This window comes from Ailuropoda melanoleuca, chromosome 8 (assembly GCF_002007445.2).
Source record: "Ailuropoda melanoleuca isolate Jingjing chromosome 8, ASM200744v2, whole genome shotgun sequence".
Taxonomy (NCBI): Eukaryota; Metazoa; Chordata; class Mammalia; order Carnivora; family Ursidae; genus Ailuropoda; species Ailuropoda melanoleuca.
In genome coordinates, this window is record NC_048225.1 from 18,793,478 (window position 1) to 18,806,476 (window position 12,999).

Consider the following 12,999-nt stretch of genomic DNA (forward strand, 5'->3'; position numbering starts at 1 on the left):
CAAAGAGTTGCATTATGTAAAGCGGCAGGCGGCAGGGTGTGTGTGTGCGCGCCCGCGTGCGTGTACGTGCGTGTGCCTGCGCGCGCGAGGGGTGCGTGTCTGAGTGTGTGTGTGTGTGTGTGCATGCATGCATGTGTGCGCCTGTGCGCGTGCGTGCAGGGGCCGGAGAACAGCTGTTGTGAAGGAGTCAGAGAGAGAGAGAGAAAGGGAGCAAGGGCGAGGGAGAGAGGGACTTCTGTACGCTGCTGCGGCGACCACACCAAGTAACAGCGGCGGCGGGAGGGGGGAGGAAATAAAGGAGGGTCATGCTTACAATTCCAGAGCGGTGCGAAACAGCAGAGAAAGGCAGCTCCCCAAGCTTATGAGCACCCCGCCCCCACTCCCTTCCCCCTTAGACACAGGACTGTGGGGTGGGCATGGAGGTGAGTGCCCTCCGACGTCCTCAGGGCCCCCGCTCCCCGCCCCCGCCCCCCACTGCCCAATGCATGAATGAATGAGTTCCTCCGCACTGCACTCTACTACCGTTCCTAATGGCTTCCAGGTTAGTGCTCACTGACGCTTGTGTGTGTGTATGTGTCAGTCTATCTTTGTTTCCTCCGGGCTTTTTTTTTTTTTTTTTTTTTTTTTTGGAGGGGTGGCTCTGCTCCCCACCCCCCGGGGGGGGCGGTCTGGTCGGGCCCGGGGGGGCTGTAAGGAGGAGGACCTGTCTGTCTGGCCGCGTGCTTTTTCCAGCTGGCGCAGGCTGCTCAGAGCTGCTGAGAACACAAAACCTCCAAGACAGTAAATCCGGAGCCCATGTTGTTTGCTTCTGTTCTGTGTTGGGGTCTGAAAGCAGCCGGCATGACATCATGCTGCAGAGATTCTTTTCCCTCCCTAGTTTTTTTCTTTTTTCCCCCCTTCCTCCCCTCCTTCATAGTGGCCCTGCTTCAGCAGACCTTTGGAGCACTGAGGGGTGGGCCCTGGTGGAGGGGGGGCTGGGCGGAGGAGGGTCCCCTTGGCCAGCAAGACTTATTCAGGGTCCTGTAACTTGGAGAAAAGAGGGCAAGGGATTGAATTAGCTGTGCGTCATGGAGAGCTGGCCGGAGCCTCTGGGGGAGGTGTGGACAGGCCATGTGTTCCTGTTCTCCACCCACCAGCTTAGCTCCGGGGTGCCCCTGGTGGGGTCTCGGTCACCAGAGCAGTGGTTAGCTAGGGAAAGGAGGCAGGCTGGAGGGTTATAAGGCAGACCACCCTCTCGCATATGAACAGATGCTGCTTTTCCCACAGCGAGAGGACCATGGGACCAATGGATCTGGCTAGCTAGCGGAAGGAGAGGGCTGGAGGGGAAGTTGATAGCTCCTGTCTCAGGGAAATAAAGGGATTTGTTTATTCTTTGGCTTAGCAGGCATTTGGCTCAGAGATTTGCCATGTGTTTTCAGAAAATAGATACCCAGTGGCTGGTCCTTACTCCCCCACACCTCCTTGCATTGTTAGTTATTTGCTTGATTTAGGCAAGTGGAGGGGTGGGGGAGGACTTGAAGCTTTCTGTCTCCTTGGGACTCAGCCAAGCTCTCCTCCAGGGCTGGGGAAAGGGAACTTTGCCTCTTTACCCTCTCTGATGCTTGCTACCGACTGGGCTTCTGTGGACACCCCCTTGGTCCTCTGCTTCCTGCCTTCCCTCTCTCCCCAGCTAGCCTTGAGTGGCGCTCTACAGGTTAGAGACGTGTAGGACCAGGGTGGGAAAAGCTGGCCTTGGAAGAAGGGAAAGGAGAAAGGGATGTTTTGGGCAGAAGAGTGTCCGTGTGAAGGCCGGGGGAAGTAGTACCCCACTGGGAAAGAACGAAGGAAAGAGAGCTTTTAGACACTGCCTAGAAGAGACCTCCTCTCTTTCTTGGTCGAACACATTTCCACTGCAGGTGGGAGCAAGCCTGCGACCTTTACCCTCAACTTGTCAAGTCATCAAGCACAGGTTCTTTGTCTGTGGGACACAAGTACCCCCTTTCCCAACTTGACGAAAGAGAAGCAGGCTCACAGAAAAGACCTTTTCAAGGTCATCCATGGTCAGGTCACGGGTTGGCCAACTGTTTCTGGAAAGGGCCAGGTAGTAAATATTTTCGGCTCTGTGGCCCATGCTGTTCTCTGTTGAAGCGACTCAGGTCTGCTTTGTCCAGCAGAAGCAGCCACAGACACAGTCTACGAACGAATGCACGTGGCTGAGTTCCCAATAAAACTTTATTTATGGACCCGGAAATTTTCATTTGATATAATTTTCACATGTCACAAGATACCGCCCCCCGCCAACCATTTAAAAACGTAAAAACCATTCTTAGCATGTTGGTCATATAAAAACAATGGTGTGCTGGATTTGGCCTATATAGGTCATAGTTTGCTGGCCCTAAATTAGTCAGATTGGAAGGTCCTGATGATCAGCCCTCCTTAGAAAGATGTGAAGGGAGCAGGCAGCCCTCACTGTACATGTGTTTGCACACATGCACCCTTTGATTCCTGGTTATGGGCAAGACAGGGCTGGATTCGGTTTTCCTAATGACCTCGGAACCTCACAGTATTGCTCTCAGCCAGTTCGGTGAAACTTCAGCTTATCTGTGAGTCAAGCTGTAAGGGTCCGAGGAACAAATGTTTGTGGACTAGGAGGAGGGAGAACATTTGCTGAGGACTTGACATCTCCAGATAATAGAAATCTCTAAGGTCTGGTTTTGCATCTGGCCTGGAGATATTCATATAAACATTCAGAATTCTGATATAGCCTGAATTGGGGGTGAGAACTGGATGGATTTTTCATCATCTCACTGAACTCGGCTTTGTCTGGTTAGGGGAAGGAATGGGGGTGGGCTGTTCCTTGTAGGGATATGCATACGTACAGTGCGCATGCATACTTTCTCCTTAGCCTATAGGCTGTAGCCAGAGACGCGTAAGAGAACAGTGACTAATTCCAGAATCTCCTGATTCAGAAGACGATTCCAAAAATATATGTTTGCATTCTCATTTTCAAAAACACATGGGGTGGTGGTTCTGCTCTATTCTGAGCTCATCAGAGCACTTCTTTGTGGGATTACATTTCTGGGTTCCAGAGTATAGAGGGGATTGGGATGAACTGGGATTCATTCAGAGGAGAGTGAGCCCAGTGGCTGCGGGGTCCATAGGCATGCTGGGCGAGGGATGCTGGAGGGATTGGGAGGTCTGGAGGAGAAAGGGCTGAGGGACCAAGTGAGCTGTGTGCAGATTGCACATATAAGAGGAATTGGGCACCTGGCTCAATCAGTTCAGTGTCCAACTCTTGATTTTTGATTCAGGTCATGATCTCGGGGTCCTGGGATCAAGCCTGAGGTTGGGCTCCGCACTCAGCAGGGAGTCTGCTTGAGATTCTCTCTCCCTCTGCCCCTCCTCCCCTCACATGCGCCCACATACTAGTGTGCTCTCTCTTTCAAAAATAAATTTAAAAAATATTTTTAAAAAAAGGAATTAGATTATTCTGTGTCTGCCAGGGGAGTAGAAAATAGGACCTTTGGTAGGAAGCCACAGGAAACAGTTTGAGCTTAAAATAAAAAGAGTTGTCCAAAGGTGAACTGAACGACATCATAAATTAATGACTTTTCTGTCACTTGAGGTATAATCTAAACAGAGATTTGGTGGAGAGATTGTAGGGGAAATTATTTTTAACTTCTGAAAATAGTTTTGAGGAATTGGAATCATTCCACCCAAAGAAAGGAGGATAGGAACAGAGGAAGGGTTCTAGCTAATGAATTGACCTCAAGTCCTGGAAAGCTGGAATGGAGAAGGTGGCATTAAATGCATTATAGCAGGCTTTTCTTTTAATCATTGGGAACTTTCTGATGGTAGCAGAGGGCAATGAGAAGGATCACAAAGGGGAGCCCTGGACTTTTGTACCCTGAATACATTTTCAAGTAGGGCATAGCCTCTCTTGGGTGATTTAAGTCTATCTGCCTGCAGCCAGGCATATTGGCTGACCTCTTACAGTCGTCTTTGTTCCAAAATTTCTGTGATTTTAACGTAATGGTGGTTCTTCAGCCTGTTTTTGTTTGATTTCCAGCAGAAAAGTAAATCTCAACTGGACCTGAATCCATGGGGGTCTGGAAAGGATTCACCACACTTGGCTTTAACAGCGAGGCTAGGGAGGTGTGGGAGGAGGGAAGGGTGCTCTAAATGCTGCTGCTTCGCTCTCAGTCCCCGGCACCCTACACACCCCTCATCAGTGTATCCTTGAGATGCTCTTCGTCTTCCTCCCCTCGTCTTTGCGGGGATTAGGCGGCATCCACACTCATTCTTCTTGCATAATTAAAGCTAGAGCTCAGAGAGGAGTGGTTCGCCACCAGATCTTACACAGGGAAGGGGCTGAGTCAGGGCTGGCTGGCTCCGTTGGCAGATAGTGAGGGGAGCTGTTTCGATTGAATCCAAGTAGCTCTTATCACATGGTGTTGGGTGGGAGAGACAGACATGTAATGGTGTTAGTTCATTACATGTCTGTCTCCCACCCGATTGTGCGTTCCTTAGAGGGAGAGCCTGTATCCCTAAGGCGTAGAACATTACCTGGCATGGACGGTGGTCTCCTCAGCTGTTTGTTGGTTGGATAGATGGATGGATGGGTGGATGGATCGATCCTGCTCCAGTTCCTTTCAGTTTTAGTAGCAACATTTCTCTTGCTGCGGATGGGGGAGGGGCCCTTGAGGGGCAAAGGAAGTTCTATTCAGTTGAACCCCTTCCTGCCTTGTTCCAGTGGTTTGTGTCCTCCCAGTGGATTGGAAATCTCTTTCAAGGAAGGGGCTTCCTGGGATAGCTTAGCACCTTTCTGCTTTCACAAGGTCCCGTTCTTGCAAGTGCTGAGGCTTCTGGAATACTTTGGGTGGGATTGTACTGAGATTTGGCTGAGACTGATAGTGAGTCAAATTTAAAAGTATTAAGTCCCTACCGTGTGCGCATAGTCGTGTTTGATATTGTGTGTTTAATCTTTGTGTAACTACATAGAACCATGACACAGTCACTGCCCTATGGGGCCTTCGGGAATAATAGGTTTCTCAGGGTTGGGGGCACATAGTAGGTGTTCAGAAAAATGCTTGTTCACGGACATCAAACCAGCAGGGTTAGCTTAATTTCCAAAGACTCTGAAGCTCAGGGAGAGCTGGGTGGCTAATGGTCACCAAGAATCATGGAGAAATAAGGACCATGGTGCTAAAAATCCCGTTAGAGCTTGTCCAGGCCATCCATTGAGTGCTTTCGCACTGTAGATCTGAAGCCAGAGGCTGGGTGGCTGTCGGCAGGGCTTCACAGAGGGAATTCCTCTGTTTGGTGGGGGGGTTGGATTACGAGACCACTGTGCTCCCTTCCAAACGACAGACTTGCTGTAGATCAGTTCAGGCAACACTGCCCACGAACCCAGCAGGACCGTCTCCCAGTGTGGATGTGTGTCCTGTAGTGCATAATCTCAGGGAAAGGAGGTGGTACCACCCCAGTAAGTTCCTGTGATGACTTTCAGCATCTTGTGCTCCATCCTAAATGCTTAGCTTCCCAGCCCCATGGAAGGAGGAACTAGCTGAAGGTGTCATAGCAACAACTGATATTCTCACCCCCTGTCTGTGCCATGAGGAGAGGACAGAATTTAGAAACTGGATTTGGTTTCTTTACTGGGAATTCACTTCCTGCTTCTCTTAACACTTTTTTCACTCGGTGAGCAATTGTAGGAAGACCTTTACTTTGGCGGGGCACTAATAGCTTTGTTTGTGTGTTTGCTTTTTAAGATTCTGCCCCTCACCCTAGTAAGGTAAGTTATGATCATTCGGCAGATAGGGAACACAGACTCCCAGGAAGATAAAGCCATTTTTCTCAAGAGCACGGAACAGCTCAGAATTTAAACTCAGACACGTATACTGATGTTCAGGGACAGGGGACCAGGCCAGCAGAGAACTTGGAAGTGATGTCATATTTCAGTTTGCAGGGATCCAGAAGTCAGAATAAGAACCAGTGGGCTGGTGTTATAAGAAGGCAGATTTGGGGCAGGCTTAAGAAAGAAATGTCTAACAGAGTGGTGAACAGTGGATTGAATGGCTTTAAATAGAACTCATTCCTTTATTCATGCAGTGAATCTGTGGTCCTAGCCATCGGTCATGGTGCTGGAGGCCCCAGGGACCCACACCACAGACAGCCCTCCACCCCCACCACCAGAGTGTTCACTCTTAATAAAAAAAAAAAAGTCAACAAAATAACAACAAAGACAAATTCAGCTCCTCCTAAATGCCAGGAAGGGGGAAAGGCAGGCCCTGATAATGATTGCCTAGGGACAGGAAAGCCACTTTAGACCCAGCAAGTGGTCCTTCAAGACAGGCTGCTTTAGGGAGGTGACATTTGAACTCTGGGGGTTAAAAAGGAACCAGAATTCTAAACTCTCTATCTGAAGATTTCCAGGCAAAAGGGACGACAAGTGCAGATATCTTGGAGCAGGGGTGGAGACTTGGTTTGTCTCTGGAACAAAAGGGTCCAAGGAAGCCAGAAGACAGTGAGGGAGAAAGTGGTATAAGAGGAAGTTGAGGAAACAGTTCCCTGAGTTGGGATTCTAGTAGTGTTGCTGGCCATTAAGTACATCTCTCAGGGGATGTGCACCTCTCCCTCCAGAAGGTTAGGACGAGGCCGCAGGATGGATTCCCTGCAGTCTGAGAGCCTTTAGGGTAAAGCGGTTCATGCCTGACAGTTTCTGTAGCATCATCGTGTTTTCAAAGGTGGTTCTAATTCCTTCCTCTTCAACATGTCCATAGAGATAACAGGAGCTCTGGCTTGTCCCTGAGCTCTGGCAGGACCCAAACAAACTTATTTTGTTTTTGTAGGAAGGGGGAAAAGTGGGTCAGGCTGTTTTGGCATTTCAGGCATGGAGTCCTGGTTCTATTGCAGGCCTCGGTCTCCATGGAAATGAAAAATAGTGTTTGTCATGCCTGTTCCTGGATTGAATTCCAAACTCTGGGCTGAACAGAAGCTGCAGGAAAGCCAGGGAGCGGGGGAGTAGGATGGATGGAGGCTCCAGCCCTTGTGATGAGGGATCTCTTCTCTTTGGCTGGACAAGCAAAGGCAAACAGCTTTTACCCAGTCCCTGGCGCTCTCTCCACCCATCCCCTCCCTGGACCGAGAACACCAGCAGAAGGGTAATAGAAGGTCTGCTTTTCTCCGCTTGGCCAAAGACTTTCCCTGGGCCTTGCGCTTACATTAACTGGTCAGTTCATAAATTAATGAACAACTGGAGTCCCTTCTAGGACGTTTCTCCCCATCAAGTCATTCCTTCCAGGCTTCGGTAGATTTTTAGTGAGAATGTATTAGGGATTCAGTGTTTTGCAAATGTTTTTGGATGGGCTCTGCCACCTTTCATTTCCCTTGTAAGCAATTTTTTTTTTTAAACTTTCCATTGTTACTTGAACAAGATAGGGAAGGAGGAAGGGGTAAGTGGAGCTCGTTGGCCATAGGAAGTGACCTGAATTATCTATAAAATATCTCCAGAGCTGAGGACTCGGGAGGGGCAGAGTGCAGAGAGAGGGCAAGGTCTGGGCCAGGGTGGACCCTGTAAGTCAGTGTGTGGATGACCAGTGGGTAGTTAGTGAGCGTGGAGAATTGTCAGGCTTACCTTTGTGAGTTTTCTCTGCCGGCAGTCTGACCTGGCAACCGTCTGGTTCTACCTTCTTGGTTCCAAATTACAGACCGAACCTGTTCCTGAACACCCCGTGTCCTTCACCTGAAGGCCCAGCTTGGAAAGCCCCCAGGGAATTTCAGCAAGTTACCCAAACAGAGGAGAGGGAAGGAGATGTTCATCTCGGTCAGAATCTTGCTCTTGCAGCAGGTGAGGGATGCCCCTTCTGTGTTGGGCTCCGCCGCAGCCATTGTGTGAACTGTGTTAGGGAAGAAAGGCAGTGTCCCGGGAGTCCTGTCCTTTGCTGCCCTTTGCTGAAATGCAGCACGCTGCTACGTCCGGACCAAAGTGTGACAGGCTGGGACCAGCCGGAGACTCTGCCGTAGCCTAAGTTAGGAAGACAACCTCTGCGCCATTCAAAACAAAACAAAACGAAAACAATAACCAGCAAAAAAGCATCTGTGTCCTAGTCGCCTCCTGGCCTTGTTCTTCAACCAGGTAATCACAGTTTGCTACAAAAGGCACGGTTGGGTCCACAAAGGAAGGAACTGGACCCAGTAGCAGAGTTCTCACCAGGTTAGATTCCTCGTCATAGGTCCACAAAGGGTGGGTTCCACACATGGTCATGAGGAGCTCCTCTTAGGAGAAACAGTAGTTCATTTCTCATCCTTTCAGACTTCCTCCCCATCCGCTATCCGGAGCGCAGGGTGGGGCAGGGGGAGCCTCTGAGACTTGCACTGTTGAGCCCTCTGTGCTTGGGTGTGGGGATAGCCTGCTACCTGTTAACCCCCTGGTGGACAGTCCTGTCCTCTCTCTGGACCTGTGCTTCCCATCTGCCAGTGAGAGGGTTGGACAGGATGAGTCCTTCCCAGTCTTTCTCCACACCAGTTGTTCCTTGGGGACCTGAGACTGGGTTTGTCTTTGTGGGTAAGCGGGGGCCAAGATCAGGAACTCCAGGGCCTTATAACAAGGAGTGAAGCAGGTCTGGGAAGATCTGTTTTTTCTAAGTGACTTGGTATTTTGCTCCCTGAGGAGAAGGACCCAAGGGGCATTTGGGATTCTGCTGGGATTTGTGATTTGGGCCGTATTCCCCCTCTACAAAGCTCCTGTTGGTTCTGCCCTTCCCACTTACCATGCTGTGGTTTTATGAGGGTACAGAGACGTGGTTAAGTGACAGGCAGGAATAGACAGAGCAATTGCAGAAGAAGCAGCTTCAGGGAGGCCTAGTAAACTGACTTGGGAACCAGTTAGGGGGGCGGAGTTCACAGAGGCATTTGCAGGCAGCATGTAAATTCATGTCAGTGTTAGGCAGACATGCCCCTGGGCTTTCTTTCTCAGGCACTTGAGCATGTGCTATGGGAAAATTCAGAGTGGAGCTGGCTAATTCTCCTGGATATTTGCAGTGCTGATATAAAGAACCAAGGAGGATTACTGACGAAAGCTCAGAATCGGCAGTGGGATGGGAGGCTCAGAGCTGGATCTCGGAATGGTTGTCTGCTGGGAATTGGTGACCCCTAAAGATGAGAATCAGCTTTAACTCGAGGCGGACGGAGGCAGGGAGGGTGCTTGTCACATGGTTGTGGGTGTGGACTCTAATGATAACGGCCAGTCTCCCCACACCAAGAGAAGGTGACACTCTCCCATCAGGTGCTGAGTCATGGCCTTCCCTGGAGAACCACGTCTCCATGCCCACTCCCCGTCGGCCCTAGATTTTTCTCCATTGCCAGTTTCTGTGACAAACTCAACTCATTTTCTGTTGCAGCAAGTTCACCGACCTGGTAGACTCTGAAAAGCCGATTCACTCAAAGAGCTGTAAGCGGGTTTCTGTCATCTGGGACAGCTATGTCACTTATCCCTCAATACTTAGGAAATTTGTTTGGGAGTCCTCTCAAATTTTAGAGTACAAAATCTACTCGGTGGCTGTTTAGGCTGCAGATCCCTAAGACCATACCCTGGAAATTATCATTTATTGAGTGGGCGAGGACTGGGATTCTGCACTTCATGGGAAGTAATGCTTGGTAGCATTTGAAGCTTGTCCGTATAATGCTCTGAGGAGAGAGGGCAAGGATATTCATCCCACATTTTACAGAGAGGAACATAAGCCTTCTTAATAATAACACTAGCCACTCTATCATATTTACTGAGCATTTATGATGTATCAGGCACTGCACTAAATATTTTACTGATGTTACTTCATTTGATGTTCACAGTCCTGTGATAAACTATTGGTATCCCTCATTTGTCGAAATGGAAAAATGAGACCCAGAGGCCAGTGTCACACGGCAAGTGGCAGAGCTGGGACTCAAACCTGAGCCCGCTGACACAGCTCCACAGACGGGCAGTTAATCCTGACATATGGCCGAAGCAGGCCCTCAGCAAACAAATGTTTCGTTTGAAACTGGCTCTCTAAATTTCTAATTAAATGCTCTATTAGTTTGGGGCGCCCTGGAATGTATCAGGCGGTCAAAAAGAAAAAAAGAAAAAGAAATTATCATTGCCCTGGCACTGAAAGTGTTCCAGCGGACCATTGCAATGATCAGACAGGTCATTGCGGGGCTGGGCTCAGGGGAAAAGATAAAGTGAATGTGAAGTATCCAGGTGTGGGGAGGGCGAGTAGGAATCTGATTGGGAATGAGCCAGGCCAGTGGAACTTGCTGGAGAGTAGGAAAGGGATGGCTTTCATCCCAGAAGGTAGAGGCTTGGGTGCAAAGCAACAGGCATGGATCTTGCAATCTCTATGGCAGGAGTGATTACACTGAAGGCACACAAGTGAACTTGAATGAGGAACACTGAAACACCAGCTAACTATTCCGCTCCGCGCAGGGTTCTGAAAAATGTACGGATGGCTGCTCAGGGAACTGGCTTGCTGGCAAAGGTTGCTGGTGCCCACAGGACCATGCCGGCTATAAGGATGGGAAAAGAAAGCATAGGATGTGGGCTCCCATGTCTGAAGTGAGGGTGGGAGATGCTACAGAAAGCCCAGAGAGACTTTTTCCTCTTTCCATACGTCTGTTTCTCAAGGACTTCACCCAGACTTAAGCGTAGGAAGTAGGATTAAAATGCAGTATGACGTATTGTGGTTAGACTTAAGGAAGCACTATTTGTTGGCATGGTAACCAGGAGAGGGCTGAAAAAGTCTCTGTTGGAGGTCTTAAAATAGGAGAGATGGGAAGTGAGTGAATGACCTCTGGGCCCCCCTGCAGTGAGTGGGTTAAAAGTGGCTGGTGGGGTCTCAGTGGACCTGTTGTTGGGGTGAGTTGAAAATTAGAGCAATCTTAGAAGTGACGCATAGTTTCTTGAATGCACTTGTGTATTCCATGCTGTTTTAGGCTTTCATACCTTTGTTTATACTGGCTTTTGTTTGTTGTGTTTTGTTTTGCCTGGGAACATTCTCTTCCCTCCTACAACCATGCCCTTCACCTGGCTAACTCTAACACTGTATTTAGATCCTAGCTCAAGTCTCAAGTGCCATATCCTTAAGGAAGCCTTTCCTAATCCCTCAAGTCTAGATAAGATTCCTTGACTCTTACCAGTCTCGCACCTCCTGGCTTATGTTAAAAGGAGAAAAAAATGCGTGTCTGGCTTCCTGATCGTAATGTCCCAGGGACAAGGATTCTTTCTTACTCACCGTTGTGGACTTGAATGCCTGGTATGATGCCAGGTGCCCAGTAAGTGTTTATGGAGCAGAAGATCAGGTATGAAGGCATATCACTTTGGCCAGGCATGTATTAACCTCCCTATTTCTTAGGTTTCTTATATGTGAAGTGACAAGCTGCATGCATTCTAAATTCTGGAAGGGGGTCATAGTCCAGTAGTTCCTCCAACACCCGTCTTCCTTCCCTTTCTGTAGCAAATCTAAGGTCCTTTTTAGCTTTAAATGTCCAAGATTTTGAATCCTCATGTAATACTGTTATTAATAATAGTGGCAGGATCAATTAACAGCACACCACAGTTTGCTCGAATGACACAATATTGTAGGGTTATGAGATACATGGGAATTAGTTTTATTTCTTCAGCAGGACATCCAAAGTCTATAGGATAATGGGCTACCTTTATTTTTATTTTTTATTATTGTTATTATTTTTTAGAGAGAGCATAATGGGGGTGAGGAAAGGCAGAGAGAGAGGGAGAGAGAGAAACTTAAGCAGGCTCCACACTCAGCACAGAGCCTGACCCAAGGGCTAGATCTCATGACCCTTAGATCATGACCTGAGCTGAAATCAAGAGTTGGTCCCTTAACCACCCGAGCCACCCAGGCTCCCTGGATAATGGGGTACCTCTTAAAAGAGTATTAGATATGTAGCAAATCTGATAGTGATTTTGCTGACTTAGAACTATAGCTTCAAAGGTGTCTTGTATAGTGAAGGATTAGAGCATGGGGATGCGGTGGGGTGGGGGGGGATTGGGTTTAGTCTTGAAGGGTAAATATTGGAAGGGCGCTTGGAGGGGGAAATGGTATTTTCAGAATGAGAGACAATGCAAAATGTGGAATTGAGAGAACATGGCACAAGGATCTGTCATTAGTCCTGGACGGCTGAGGCAGGGGGCCCGCTGGGAGGAGTAGCCAATGATGGAGCTTTCCAAGGTAGCTGGCAGTAAGATCATGGAGGAACTTCTATGCCATAATTTGGAAATCAGATTTTATTCTGAGGGGATAGGAAACCATAGAGGGCCTTAAGCTAGGGGAGGGAATGGTCGGAATGGCAAAATCACTTTTTAGAAAGTTCATTTTGGTAGCCACACAGATATTGGATTGAAATCGGGAGGGAAGAAGTAGATTCCTTCCTTCTTTCCATCCACCTAGCCACCCCATCCATCCTGCCATCTATTCACCCAGCAAAGAAGTATTACTGGATGCTGGTTCTGAGAACAGGCTCTATCATCAGATAGGCCTGCATTTCAGTCTTGCCACTTACCTGTCTGTGTGACTCTGGGTGAGTTACTGAATCTGTCAGTAATTCACTTTCATCACCTGAAAAATAGGACAGATAATAATACCCGTTCATACTTCATCAGTTGGCTGGGGAATGAAGTAGGATAGCATGTCATAAATACTTGGCACCAGGCCAGGAACTCATAAACATTCAGAAACTTCCAGCTACTTTTTGTGAACAGGTTGAAGCCACACGTTTGGGAGCTTTCATGATACTGGGGACTATGAAAGCCACAAGGGTCGTTAAAACTTGCACTAGAAGGATCTTCTGTTCAGTGGACATCTACTGAGCCCGTACTACTCACAGAGCATCACACTGGGCCGTGTGGGAGGTGCGGAGGTGGGTGCCTCCCAGAGTGTGCGCCAGGCAGAATATGGTAAATGCGCTAGTCAGTTCAGTGGTGGAAACTTCAAAAAGCTCTTTGAGGAAGGTGGGCTTTGAGATGGG

At 48.7% G+C, this 12,999-nt stretch overlaps 1 protein-coding gene across 7 annotated transcripts in view; it reads left to right on the plus strand.

The window, feature by feature from the left end:
- GRAMD1B (GRAM domain containing 1B) overlaps positions 1–12,999 on the plus strand; it is a 227,666-nt gene that overhangs the window by 171,549 nt on the left and 43,118 nt on the right. The window contains exon 1 of one of the 7 annotated variants that reach the window (XM_034666003.1): positions 158–541. The exons of the other annotated variants lie outside the window; for them this stretch is intronic. Within the exon in view, the coding sequence (XP_034521894.1) occupies positions 531–541 (11 nt within the window). The 5' untranslated portion in view covers positions 158–530. Of the gene's footprint in view, positions 1–157; positions 542–12,999 lie in introns of those variants that run through there. 7 annotated transcript variants of the gene reach the window in all.